Genomic DNA, 13,967 nt, shown 5'->3' with positions numbered 1-13,967 from the left:
TGTAGGTGAAGGTGGTGAACCTTGCGTTATGTGTGTATTCATATGCAGGGGTTGTGTGGTGGGGTACTGGGGTTGGTAGAAGACTAGAAGGGTTTATAGGCCAATGTTGGGCCATTAGCAGTGAAGGAGATTTTATTTTTTTTCTTCTGTTTTTATTTGTTCAGCTTTCTGTACTTTGTTATCCAATATGATACAACTTGTGCTATATTGGATGATATTAATACATATTTCTTTGCCATTAAAAAAAAAAGGTCTGACTATTGAAAACGTTGAAGCTCTTGATTGAAATGTTCAGCTAGTCCCTCAAAGTTCAAAAACTCTTGATTGAAATATATGAATAGTTTTTTTTTTTTTTTTTTTTGACAAAAAGAAACATGGTGACTAACAAACAATCTTGATGTCCTAGCAAGTGTATGAAAGATAAAATTGACTAGTCTCCTAATGAAACCAAGTAAATGGTTTTTGCACATGACTTAAGCTCTCCTTGCACTTTCTGAGAATTGAACCAAATTCAGTAAGAAGATAATGAAATGACTTGATACTATCAACCACATACTTGCAATTCAACTCCAAGAGATACCATTTTGAAGATTCAACTCTTTAAGCCAATTAGCTGCCTGTAATGAACCAATTACCTCCGCTTCATGTACTGGTGGTGGTGGGATCCCATGATAATACAGTTTAATTTGGCCACAACAAAATTCCCTGCTGCATTTCTAATACACAATGCTGGGACGTCAATATAACATTTGAGGTAACCATGTTGAGGTTTTTCCAAATGTGCTGATTTGTCAGACAATACTACAAAAAAGTGTTTTAACGACTTCATTCCCTCGTCAGTTATACCAAAATCGTCATGGAAAAAAAGTGGCGACATTTTTGAAAATAAAGCAACCTTTTTTAATTACAAAAAAGAAAAAAAGAGCCTAGTGTTAGAGGACAGAAAAAAGAAAAAAAGAAAACAGGAAGGCATTGTAATTACAAAGGAGGGAATGGAGGGGGAGGTGGTTGTGGAGGAGTGAAAGAGAGACGGTTGAAAAAATAAATCCCTAGTTCTCAGAATCTAAGCATCATTCTGATATGAAAAATAATACTATTAAAAGAGATTATGGGCAATGACTAGTGTTTTAAAACAAGCAAAAGAGTCTATTCAGTTATTGGAAGTCTATACGTGGTAATCCGATTGTAGGTTAATTTCGCTCCTAAATAGCCAAGTAAATCTATGCCTTGTACCTCATATCAAGAAAAGTCATGTACTGCATACTTGTATGCATACAACATACCAAAGTGTACCATTGTTCATGTTGTTGGAAATATTTTGTAAAATAAAATATAGAAATAGGGAGAACTTGCAGAAAAAATAGAGAAATTAACAATATAGGTAAATAACCAATATTATTCATAAAGTGAGGGGGCCTATATATATAGGCTTACAACCAATCTGAAAATCCTAAACAACCTAATCTATCTTCTATCATTTTTATTTAAATTAATTAACTGACACAAAATATAAAAGATAAAATCTGCAACAATAACCAAAACATTATCTAAAACTTATTCTAAATTCAAAATTCAGGTGAGGCAATATCTCATATCTCTAACACATGTAACACTTCTCCAGGGCTAGTTTCATATATCTATCTCATAGTTTGCCTGTCATCAATTTTCCTGATAATGAATCCATGATAGAGGCCTATTTCTTTTCCCTATGTTTTTGGATGTGTTTCAATCAGTTTCACATTGTTGTCGATAATTTAGATGTCAACAGCACCAATTCTGTTAACTCGAGAGCTGCAGTGTCAGCTGCTCTTCTCCTGCTTCCATCAGAATTCACAGAGGTATACTTCTTTCTTACTAAATTGTTTACTTTGAGAGGTGGAACAATTGAAATGATTCAACCACATCCTAGCAGGTAGATCTATATGCCAAAGTATGTAGTCTTTCATACACAGGTGACATACGCACGTTATTTGCTGAGGATAAAAACAAGGTATTCCTTGGCTGCTACTTAAGTAGGATGTGGTATGAAAATGTTAATGTCTTTTAAATTCTGATATAATATAAAGTTTTCTTTTCTGGTTTGTATGAAGCAGGGGTGCCTGATTTATCCGAGTATGGGGATGTGTACGAGCTAGGATTTGGATTGGGACATGATAAGCCTCCAACCAGTGCTTTGGTGAAGAAAGAATTTCAACGCAAAATCATCTATCCTTTGAGCCCTCATGAGGTACACAAATACAATAATAATATCTAACTACAAAAGAAATAAAAGGACATGCTATTGCTATGTTGCATTAATTAATTTTCAAGGCATATGATTCTAATGCACGTGCAGCATTCCTATTGCCATGCTAAGGAGTAGATCAAGATTAAAATCATAAATACCCACTACTACTATTATTGTTATTATTATAGTTTATATTAGTTGATCAGAGACACCTTTTAGATTTCAACCAGTATATGATTTTTTATACGTTTGTATTGCTTACCTTAGAAGCATAGGATTTTTCTGATGGCTCAGCTGAATACATTGAGTTATATGCAACGCTATTAGAATATTTCAATGTGACTTGCTATGGAGCAGTTGCTGATGGGAGGACAGAGTCTAGCTCTGTAAGCTGTAAGCTCTTGACTTGCATCTAAGAACTCTGTGATGGAGGATAACTTAGCAGGATTTGTAGCTTCTTTTGACTATTTATGCATTTTGCCAATGTAAAATAAAACTAGTGTAGCTAGAAGCAAGTAAACATCATGTTCTATGTTATGGTATTAGTATCACTAGGGATTTAAGGACAGAGCTTATCTAAATAGTTCCTAGTAGGGACAAATTATTATAAAGGACTTAGCCGTCTATTTTGTATTTCCGGGTGATTTCTTTAAATTGGTTTTCATTTTTCACTTATCCTAAGTTTTATCTATTTAAGAATCATGCCCTTTCACACTTTCATTTAGAAATCCAAATACTTACTCTGGTTAGGAAGTTGGAGAAGTCATGTCAGAAATGCGATTATAATATTTAAAACTGAGGATCTTTTGAAATTTGTCAGAGATGCAGGCTAGGAAGCCTCTTTTAGTTTTATATTTAAACATTAGTCACTGTTGTCAGTAGATAAACAAAAATATTGATTCTCATTTTATTATAATCAATGTTTTAAATTGCGGTCACATTTGCAGTTTGATCGTGGTTCTTGATATTGCAGAAAATTATGCGGCCCTCATTGTGGTCATGGAGACCCCATTGCAATCAAAATCGCAGTCGCAGACATTTTTTTAAACTTTGATTATAACAAATTATTTAGTAGTTAGTACTATATGCTTATATGGTAATGGTAAAATTTGAGGCAAAATTGCCAACAAGTTACAGTATAATGTTGCTAGGCATTCTTGGCAGCATGGGAAGATGCATGCTCTCTGTCGCGGTGATTTTCGGATATCAAGCTATTGATTAGCGTTGACTCGCAATTTTTAAGATCACCACCGATCTTTTATTTTTCCGAAGAAAAGGGAGAAAGCTCGAAAAAACCCTAGTTTTTAAGAGATCAAAAGGTCCGGGGGTTGGTTACGCAAAGGGAAGGTACTAGCACCCTAAACGTCTATAGTACTCTATAGGAACCTCTTGCTTATTTTATCTTTATGCTAAATTAATTATTTGTTCGGAAATAAATGCTTAAGTGTGGAAAGATTAAAGAGATAGGTTTAAAAGAAAGGAGAAAAAAGTTTTTTTGTTTATTTTTATTGATTTGGAAAGACAAAGTCTTTTGCCTACATACCCGAATGGGATCAAAATCATGTAGTTCGGGGTAGAAAGTCGAGTGGTTGGTTTTGATTGATTTCAAAGTTCGAAAAAAGGAGAGTTTAAGCAAGGTAAGAGGCCGAAAAGACATAGAAGAAATAAAAGAAGTGAGTTCGATTGATTTTAAATTAAAAAAAGTTTTGATTGATTAAAGATTGATTAAAGATTTGATTAAGAAAGAAAGAATAAAGATTGACCCTTTTTTTTTGAAATTTTGATTATGGAAAGTTTTTGGGTTTTGACTTTTTTTCTTTTTCTTTTTTTTTTTTTTTTTTTTAGTTTCTAGTTATGTAAAGATAAGTCTAAACGCGCCGGATCCCTTAAAATGACGTTGGATCAAGTGAGGGTCCTTTTCCTCGGATACTGTTCAAATCACATGATCGTCCTCGGCGGAAAACATAAAAATAAATGTGAGTGTCGGTGCAGATTCTCATTTTTTTTATTTTTATTTACATTGGACCTAGATACATTCTAATTGACAATAATAAATAAAAATTGCAAATGCATTAAAATAAATATGCTAGAAGAAATAATAAAATGCATGAAATACAAAACAATAAATACATATGGTGCATAAAATAAATAAAGAAAATAAAATGCAAGACATAAAAATAAATATAATGCTGGAAATAAATAAAAGAAAATAAAAATGCAAGACATAAAATAAACATGATGCTAAAAAATAAATAAAAAATGCAAGACATGAAGTAAATATGATGCATAAAATAAAAATAAACAAAATAAAAATGCAAGACAAAAAATAAATATGATACTGGAAAATAAAATGCAAGACGTAAAATAGATATGGTGCTGGAAAATAAATAAAGAAAATAAAAAAATGCAAGGGCATAAAGTAAATATGATGCATAAAAAAAAAAGTAATAAAAAAGAATAGAGAAGAAAAGGGGGTGCAGAAAGTAAAATACTAGAAGGAACAGAAAAAAGGAAATGGGCTCAAAATGAAAAAGTGGGCTTAACGGATCAAATCTGAATCGTCAGATTGATCGAAGCGTCCAGATTTGATCATGGGGAGACACAGTCTTAGCCATTAGATCTTAATCAAACGTCACAAGAGAAGAAGAACAAAGTAAAAACCAAGAGGTGAGACGCATCTGATCAAAACAGGGGATAACATTGGCCGTTAGATCTAGGATCTAACGGTTCAACCCTGATGGTCCATGGGGACACAGAGATCCGCGCGCACCATAGTCTTGGTCATGGCAGCAGTATAAATTAGAAAGTAAACACAAAAAACATAAATCCAACCTCTTTCTCTCTCTAAAAAAACGCTCAAAAGCTCTCTTCTCTCTCTAACACCCACCGCCGGAAGTTGTTTACCGGCGCAGTGGCTGGCTGGCCATGGGTGGCGGCGCCGCCGCGTCGGAAACAGAGTCTCCTCCTTTTTTTTAAAAAAACTACATGTTTTGAATTCCTTTTTTTCCCTAGTTCTCAAATCCACCGTTATTTTTTGAAAACCAATACTGATAAAGCCTAGATCTAGCCTTGAATCTTAGAAAAAAAAGTGAACTACCTTTGTCCTTATGTTATCGTTTAAGCTTCAGAGTAAAAACGGTTACAGCTTGGGTTGTGTGGGTGTGGGTGTTTGACGCAGTGCTTGTGGTTGGTGGTGTTTGGTGTGGGCTTGGCCGATAGTGGTGGTTGGTATAGGCTTGGCCGATGGTGGTGGTTTTGATGTAGGTTTTAGGCCGCGTGAGTGAGTGGGTTACTGTGTTTGCTGTGTTTCTGTTCTAACGTTTCGATTTCTAGGGAAGGAAATGAATAGTATGAGCAAGATGATTTTGGTTTTTTTTTTTTGTGTTGGTGGTTCACGGAGGGGAAGGGTGGCGCTGAGTGGTGGCTCTGATGTAGGCTTTAGGCCGCGTGAGTGAGTGGGTTACTGTGTTTGCTGTGTTGGTGGTTTGCGGTGGCTGTGTTGGTTGTATTGGTGGTTTTCGGTGGCTGTGTTGGCTCGGCCGATGGCTGGGCTCGGCCGATGGTGGTGGTTCACGGAGGGGAAGGGTGCTGAGTGGTGGCTAGGGGTGTAGGCTTTAGGCCGCGTGACTGTCCGTATTCACTCCTCTCTGACATGCACAGTAATTAATGCAGCATTTAAAGGACATAATTAGGGTAAAAGAAACGAAGAGCCCCTCTGGGCCTGGACCGAGAAAACCGAAAAGAAAAAAGAAAAAAAGGAAAGGAAAAGGAAAAAGAAAGAAAAAACAAAAAAACAAAATATAAAACAGCAAAATAAAAAATAAAAATAAAATAAAAAAAAAATAAAATAATAATAATAATAAAATAAAAAAAAATAAATAAATAAAAAAAACGAAAAGAAGATACTAATAAAGATATTAATAAAAAAACGGAAATAATAAAAAACACTTAATAAAAGGAAAAGAAAAGAAGAAAATAATAACTAAAAAATAAAAATAATAATAATAAAAAAAAGGTAAATAAATAAATAATAATAATAAAAAAAGGGCGTCTTCAAAACAAAAATGAGGTATTTTAAAATACCTCCCTACCGAAATTTCATCTGAAATGATGGAAATTTCCGGCTTAAAATACGAGAAAAAGAAATAAAATCGGGTCAAAAATGGGGTATGACACTCTCATACAGGATCCTCAACTTTCTTTGGCCCAAAAGGAACATTCTTTCTTGGTCCAGTCTCATTTTCGGGGCCCTGCCACAATAATGGGTCCCCAAAGATAGAGATAATGGGAACTTTGAAGGCTCCAATCAGCCTCAATGACTTCCCCACCCCCTGAATGGGTTGTGTTTAAGAACTTATTCGGCTTCAATCTCACTGGACTCAATAGTAAGGCAACTTTGGATGCTCAAGGTCAAGAATCCTGGTCAAAAGCTGCTTGCTGCAGGGTCATGAAATGCCACAAGGAGTGAAGTTTGATGATATAACAACATTTTTAATATATAAGAAATTCTGGCAGACAGAGATTCTCAATGATGCTTCTGACTTTGGTGACTATGAAGTGCTCTATGTTCATTATCCAGGTTATACATTAACATAAATTTCTTAAGACCATTTTGTGTTTGTATTTATATGAAGTCAATAAATGTAGTATATTTGGTTTTATTTATCCTTTTGGATAACACACGCAGGCCTTCCACCATCTCCACCTTCAAATGTTCATGGTATAGATGTTGCATCATACCCTGGTCACGGCAACAACGGAACAATAGTGAAACCTTTGGGAGTAGATATCTCAGGGAAGAAAAAAGAAGGGGGTGGTGGAAGAATGGTTATTATGATCGAGCTGTCATCTTTTACTGCCTTTGTTCTATTCATTGGAGTTGCCTGGCTTTGTCTCTTGAAATGTGGTTCTTGCACTCTCGAACCTGAACAAATTCCAGATGACAAAATTTCATCCTCTTCAAAGCAATCAGGTAACTTACAAGTACTGATTCTGTCAAAATCTTGATGGCACTTTAGAAACACTAGTATGAAAATTTATGTTTTCTATAATGTCTTTAAACAATTAAGCATCATAGTGATTTATTTCTTGCAATCACAAATACTTCTATCCTTTGTTTGAAATCTTGTAATTCTAAGTAAACTGCTTACACCATAAAATGAAAGGGCTGTCATGATGTTTCTTATGGAGTAGTATGAATGACACAAAGTGAATTATTCTTTCACCTTTTACGAAAGAAAACCTTGTGCTTGTTACTTTTAAACAGCACATATAACCTTATTTTTGAAAGAGACTTCCGATTAGAAGGGTTCTGCAATGTCAGTTTCAATTATAAATGTTTTTTTCAATCTAATTTGTATTATTAGGCTACAGGTGGCTAGTAGTATGTACATAGATTTTTTGTACATCTAAATCTAATGTTAAGGAGCACTAAATCTAACGTTCGAAATACCTAATAATAATTGGTAATGTTAAGGAGTATCTTTACTTTTTTTGTAATTTTAAAAGACCTAATTTCAAGGACAGAATCGATGTTTTGCTCACTTTAAAATACTTCATCAATGCAGTTTTAAGTGTTTCAGACTTTTAGCCTTTCATGTTGCTATGCTAATCTAGTCTTTTACTTTGTGTGACTTCTGTGGACATTTTGCTTGGAAAATCTACATATTAACTATTTATTTGAGAGTCTACATCTTCAAGTAGCTACTAGTGGAATTCACTCTAGATATAAAACTGAATGGATAAACTAAAATATTTACTTAGAATGAAATAGAGAAAGCAACAAATAACTTCAATTCTTGAAGAATATTAGGAGAAGGCGGCTTCGGTCTTGTTTATAAAGGTGACCTTGATGATGGTAGGGATGTGGCAGTGAAGATTCTCAAAAGAGAGGACTAGCATGGTCACCATCAATTCTTTGTAGAAGCTAAGGAATTGTTTGATTCGGTTGTTTTCTGTTTTCATTTTTACTGGAAATAAAAAATGGTGATGGAAATGCATTTGGTTGGATTTTTGAAAACATTTTCAATGAAAATATTTTCTCAAACAAACTAAAAATTAGAAACAATAAAATATCGTTTTCAATTGAAACCAGAACCTCATTTTGGGTAAAATAAAAACGTGATGACAAAGAATGTAATTTTAAGAAAATCTAAAAATACATTTCCTTTTGAAAACGCATTTTCAATGTTTTTATTTCTTGAAAACAGAAAACAAGAAGTCAAATCAAACATGTTTTCAGAATTTTAATCTTTTGAAAATGAAAATAGTTTTCAAAAAATGAAAATAGAAAATAAAAACAGAAAATAAAAATGCAAACCAAATACACCCTAAGATACTTAGTCGCTTGCACCATAAAAACTTTGTTTAGGAGCTCGTTCCTCGTTATAATCACTTAATAATTTATTGATAATTATTTGAGCATATATATATATATTTATTTATTTTGCTTGTTATATTTTGTAAGATGATTTTTTAATAATCATCTTTAAATTCTTACATTTTTTTAAAACAACATATTCTAAGGTTTAACAAATGTAAAAATTAATATTTTAAGACGGTTTATAAATCATCTTAAAAAATATAAAAAATGATCTTTAAAAGACTTTTATGTAATGGTGCGAATCTAATCGAGAGGCAGAATTCATGTTAATCAAATTGCGAGCAACTGATACATTGCACCATTCACAAGTATATGAATACCATGCCTTTATACTGGGGTCACGGTTGTGGGTGTGTCTGTTTTGCATCGAGTCAAAAAATATTTATATTGTGAGTAATTATGATGGAAAGATGTGACTAATGCAGATACAATTATAATTTGATTGTGATAATTCAAAATATCTTCACATTGCAATCGTTATTTAAAATTATGATGAATATATTTTTAACAAGAATAATGAATATACGTGTATTAATAGTATAAAATTTTATCCTATCATCTAATTAAAAATCGATATTAGTGATAAGTTGATTAATTTATATATTTATTACTTTAAACATTATTCTAAGAATAACTTCTGATAAATCAAAAATATAAAATTAAACTTTTATATTGACTTGACGTCAATCATTCAACTCTTAACAATACTTTCTAAAACAAATAGTAATAATATATAGTTTTTGCTTGACATACTCTCAATTATTGTCTAAAATTTATTGATAATCATAAAATTATACATATAAGTCTCATTGTTAGTTTAATAAACCTTACTTTTAATTTTGAGATTTTTGACAAATTTTAACTAACAGTCAAAAGCGTGGTAGAATAATATTTTTTTTAGCGATCCTCTTAACAAGAGGTCTACTGTTAATTTAACTAAGTACCATGATAAACATTACTTTTCAAGAAATGTTTAGCATTCAATGTATACGTGTTGTGTAGGTGCAATATGTCTTCATCAGTAGAAAGTGATGGGCTAAGGAAAGCAGAGAGATTAAGAGCAAAGTCTTCATCAACTAGTAAATGTGGATTATAAAAGTACAAACTACGAAACATATTTTTTTCTTCCTTATATACCCAAGTGGGTGTAGCTAGAATTCAACCATCTACAATAATGAATCATCACGGTGTTAGGTCCTGCTGCAAATATTTTGCTTATATTGCCAGGGTGGAGTTTCCGAAAGTTATTTTCAAAATTGCAGTATTTAGGTAATTTTTCAAATTCATTTTAGGAATTTAGGAGTATTTTGTATAGTATAGTTATAATTATAAGTGAGTACATGTTTGAATTTGGAGTTTGTAAACTTAAGTTTGGATTAAATTTAAGTTTTTAAATTGAGTTTGCAAAAGTGTTTTAATAGTTGCTTCTTCCAAATTGAATTTCAAGCTAAATTTTAGTCTCAATATACTTTTGGGAAGAATCAAACATGATGTCAAACTATGTTTTTTTTCAAACTGAGTTTGGAGTTTTCCACCAACAAACCAATAGCTAAATTATGTTGCTCAACAAGAGATTAAAATTGTTTAACAATTTTCAAATGTTATATGTTTTAATTTTATTATTGCCAAAATTCCCCTTCCAAACATAAGGTTATAATTTGGTTTAGGTTTACACAACTTGAATTTTGAGGGAATCAAGTTTAAGTTTTACTAGCAATGAAATAGTAAGAATTTGAGAATCACAAATTCATTTAGTTTAAGTTTTTATTAAGGGGTGAGGAAGGTCCGATTCATTTTTTAATTTGACCTGACTAAAGATTGATTTGGATAAGTTTGAATTTTAAAAATTAGACTCGATGTATTTTGAGAACAAATTTGAGTTATATTTTGAGTCATCTCAATCTAATCTAATGTCTTTTATTTTTTAAAGAAAAGTCTAAGTTTTTTTTTTTACCTAATATATATTACTAATACTTTTTTAATGTATAAATATGTTATATAACAATATAATATATTTGTAATATTATTATTTATTTTGAAATATTTATTTTGAAATATTTATTTTAAATATACCTTAATTTTAGTTTTATTATTCTTTCACTCTAAGATTTAACTTTCTACAATTGTAAGATTAAGATATTGTGATAATAGGTTGGATTGGCCTAATCTTGTCTTTAATTAATTGAGTTTTAATTGTGTTTGGGATAACCCTATAACCGTCTCAGGCTTACCTTTAGTTTTCATGGGTTTAAAAATCTAAATCTGAACTCATTTGATGTCATTCATGGCTTTTTCTTCCTACACCCATCATTTTTTCTTGTACACCCAACACTTTTTGTAATATTCCAAAATTATTCTTTTTTGAAAACATACGGATTGTCAATTCATATGAATGATCTATATGAATTGACAATTCGTATGAACGGTTTATACGGATTCACAATCTGCAACGACGAATCTGTAAGGCCATTACCTTCCCCACCTCCTCCTCACCAAATATGCTATGCCACCTCTGTTGCGTCGCAGCACCGCCACCGTCCTTCACTCCAACCTCCGATGCGACGTAGCACCGCCACCTCCCTCTAGTCTCGCCCAATGGCATCGTCGCGCGAGGCTACTGAGATCCTCGTGATGACGCTGACCAAGGAGGGGGAAGGAATGGGTGTTGCATGCGTGAGGTCATCGCCAACTCCTTGCCACCGGCCTTCACTCCAACCTCGCACGCAGAGTGCCTCCCTTTGCTCCATCCTTGCCGTAAAGCGCCTCCCCCTCACGTCGCCTGCGTACTTTGTCGTCGCCAACCTTGCCATGAAGGTCCATGACCTTACAGATTGTGAATCGGTATAGGTTATACGTAAGGTTATTTATGGTTTTTCACCCTAAATGCTTGGTGTAGGAAGAAAAAAGCCGTCATTCATTTGAAACCACCCGAAAACCCACCTGAACCCAAAACCATAATCAAACTTTTTTGGTCATGTTTTTTGTATTTGGATTGGGTCACAATACCTTACCCAATCCTAAATTAATTAATGTTTCGAACAACCTTATGATTAAGAGTCTAAGACTAGGTTTTCCATAACAAAATTAGAAGTGAAGTCCCTCCGATGGTAAGAAATATTGCGACAAAAAGATCTCCTCATTAACCGTGCCCATTCAGGTTCGATCAATTTGTAGGAAAGAAAAATCAAACTTGACACCTCGACTTATTAGAAATAAAAAGGGAATAGGCATAAAACGATGAAAAACAAGCAGAGAATGCAAGGGTTTGTAATTGTATTATCACCACCAAGATTTGCGGGTAGTATCATGGAAAAAACGAAAGAACAAAGAAAGGTTAGGCATAGTTTATAGGATAGAGGAAATGAACCGAAGGGTTGTCCTTTGGAACAAGCAACGTCTTGGAAGGATAAAAGCACACAAAGACACACATAAATTTCCAGCATTTCCTATGCTCAAAAGCTTGACCTTCATGCTTATGCTTCTCGATATCTTAACCCTCTCGTTTGTCACTTTGTGTCTCATTTCCAATGCTGCATGTTCATATGTTCTTGTTCCCTAATCCTATTATGGCCTCCACATGACCACCACCACCCATATCCAACACCCAAGGAATAATTGAGTTTGGCCACTTGCATGGTTAATTTCATTTCGGATCTCATTTACATGTGTCTGTAAATTAATCTGGCATGTTTACCTTGAAAAAAGTAATAATATAATAAGCTATATTAGTCAGATAATTTCTATTTATCTGCTCATTTAATTGTTTTTTTAAATGCTTATTATTTTTGTTGTCTTAATTTGCAAGCAATGTTTATAATCATAGTTAATGTGCTACATAATAATGCTAGTAGGTGCAACAAAAATATTTTTGGTCACTTGCAGGGCATATATTTGGTTGAAGGGAAAGACACTTTTAATATTTTTGAATGAGGAGGGAGTCTCGATCTCTTCAAAGATTGAATTATTCTCATGAACAGCCAAGTTTGATAGAGTTCCTCTTTTATCTTTCTTCTCATTTGCTTTTATTTCTTTCATTATAATATTGATGTAGTCTCTTTTGAATCATATATAATATTGTTACTTAATTGGATTTGGTTTGTCAATCTAAGTGATCATTTTCGTTTGGTTTGAGGAAAGTTTCTTTATACGTTTATTGTTTTCTTTGGATTAGTTATTATTGGGTTGATTTTGGGCTCTTGACTGGGTTGGACGATCAATGAAGGTGTATAAAATGTCCATGATTGACAAATTTAGTGGATTGTTATTAAATCTATGGGAATGAATTGGGATTGGGTAAATACATGATTTTTTTTAAGGCAAAGACATGATTGTATGTGAAGGAATAGATAAAATTAATATCCTAGTACATCCGTGGTTGAATTTGTTATTTACTGTCACTTGTCTTATCTACTACTTTTTTGTTTGCACCTTTTCAATTCAGATTCTTAACTCTTTTTGGTACAATCTATTTGAGTTTATCCAAGTACTAGTATTAATTTAAAATAGTACCTGATTACAATCAATTCTTATGGGATGATACTTATTTTAATTCTATATTACTTGAACAATTAAGTTAATGTTTTTTTTAAATTATTTTGAAATTAAATTTAAAATGGTTTTTAAATTTAAAAATAAAGTTCTCGAGTAGTTTTATAATATTCTAAGTTAAAAAATCACTTGTTAGTCAATATTTCTTAAGTAGTGTACTCTTAAATCTTAAATTGTGAAATAAAGAAAGAAAGTGAGAAATAAAAGTCAAAACGTTTTTAAAATTATTTTTTGAAATTATCTTTATTAATGAAATTTATTTCATGAAATGTTTTATCTTAAATTTTATTTAATAAGTTTTAAAAATAATCTAAAAACCAATTATAAACTTTTAAAACACACGACATGACGTTAACATATAAGATATAATGTCGTGGATGCCTTCTAACACTGAGATGAACCTTTACATGTCGAACCTTAATAAAATTATTATGAAAACCAAAACACAGGTTCCTTCTGTCTTCTTCTTTGGTTGTTTAACGATTGGCTTTAAATAAATAATGATTTCTTTAACATTAGTGAAGCTTTAACTGGTGAGTATTTTGATTTTTGAAGATTAAAATAAACAATGTAGGTTTTGAACAGTGAATACTGAATAACGCAACAATAGTTGGATCGTACGTGCGAATAACGCAAGTAATTTGTAGTGAGGAATGATGAGAAACGGAATTTGACGCGCTCTTAATGCATATTTAATTTGCAGTTAAAATTATCAAAATGAATACAAACAAACAAAACATAAGTAGAATATTTTTCCTCAAAAATCATTTTATATCCGATTCCCAAACATACACTTCAAAGTTACATTTC

The 13,967-nt window shown here is 32.4% G+C and overlaps 1 protein-coding gene across 2 annotated transcripts; it reads left to right on the top strand.

Moving 5' to 3' along the window:
* The first annotated feature begins 6,577 nt into the window (after positions 1–6,577).
* On the top strand, positions 6,578–12,588 carry LOC102669462 (receptor-like serine/threonine-protein kinase ALE2). 2 transcript variants are annotated; one of them, XM_041018298.1, is made up of 3 exons: positions 6,578–6,806; positions 6,915–7,199; positions 12,492–12,588. In XM_041018298.1, exons 1-3 carry the CDS (start codon positions 6,680–6,682, stop codon positions 12,506–12,508), a joined length of 429 nt encoding a protein of 142 aa, XP_040874232.1. In that variant the 5' UTR covers positions 6,578–6,679; the 3' UTR covers positions 12,509–12,588. The 2 variants fall into 2 exon arrangements, with proteins under 2 accessions (XP_040874232.1, XP_014634050.1); XM_014778564.3 differs by lacking the exon at positions 12,492–12,588 and having other exon boundaries at positions 6,915–7,410.
* Positions 12,589–13,967: the final 1,379 nt, after the last annotated feature.

This window comes from Glycine max, chromosome 8 (assembly GCF_000004515.6).
Source record: "Glycine max cultivar Williams 82 chromosome 8, Glycine_max_v4.0, whole genome shotgun sequence".
Classification (NCBI taxonomy): domain Eukaryota; kingdom Viridiplantae; phylum Streptophyta; class Magnoliopsida; order Fabales; family Fabaceae; genus Glycine; species Glycine max.
The sequence above is the reverse complement of the archived record's forward strand: the minus strand, read 5'-3'. Positions and strand labels throughout refer to the sequence as shown.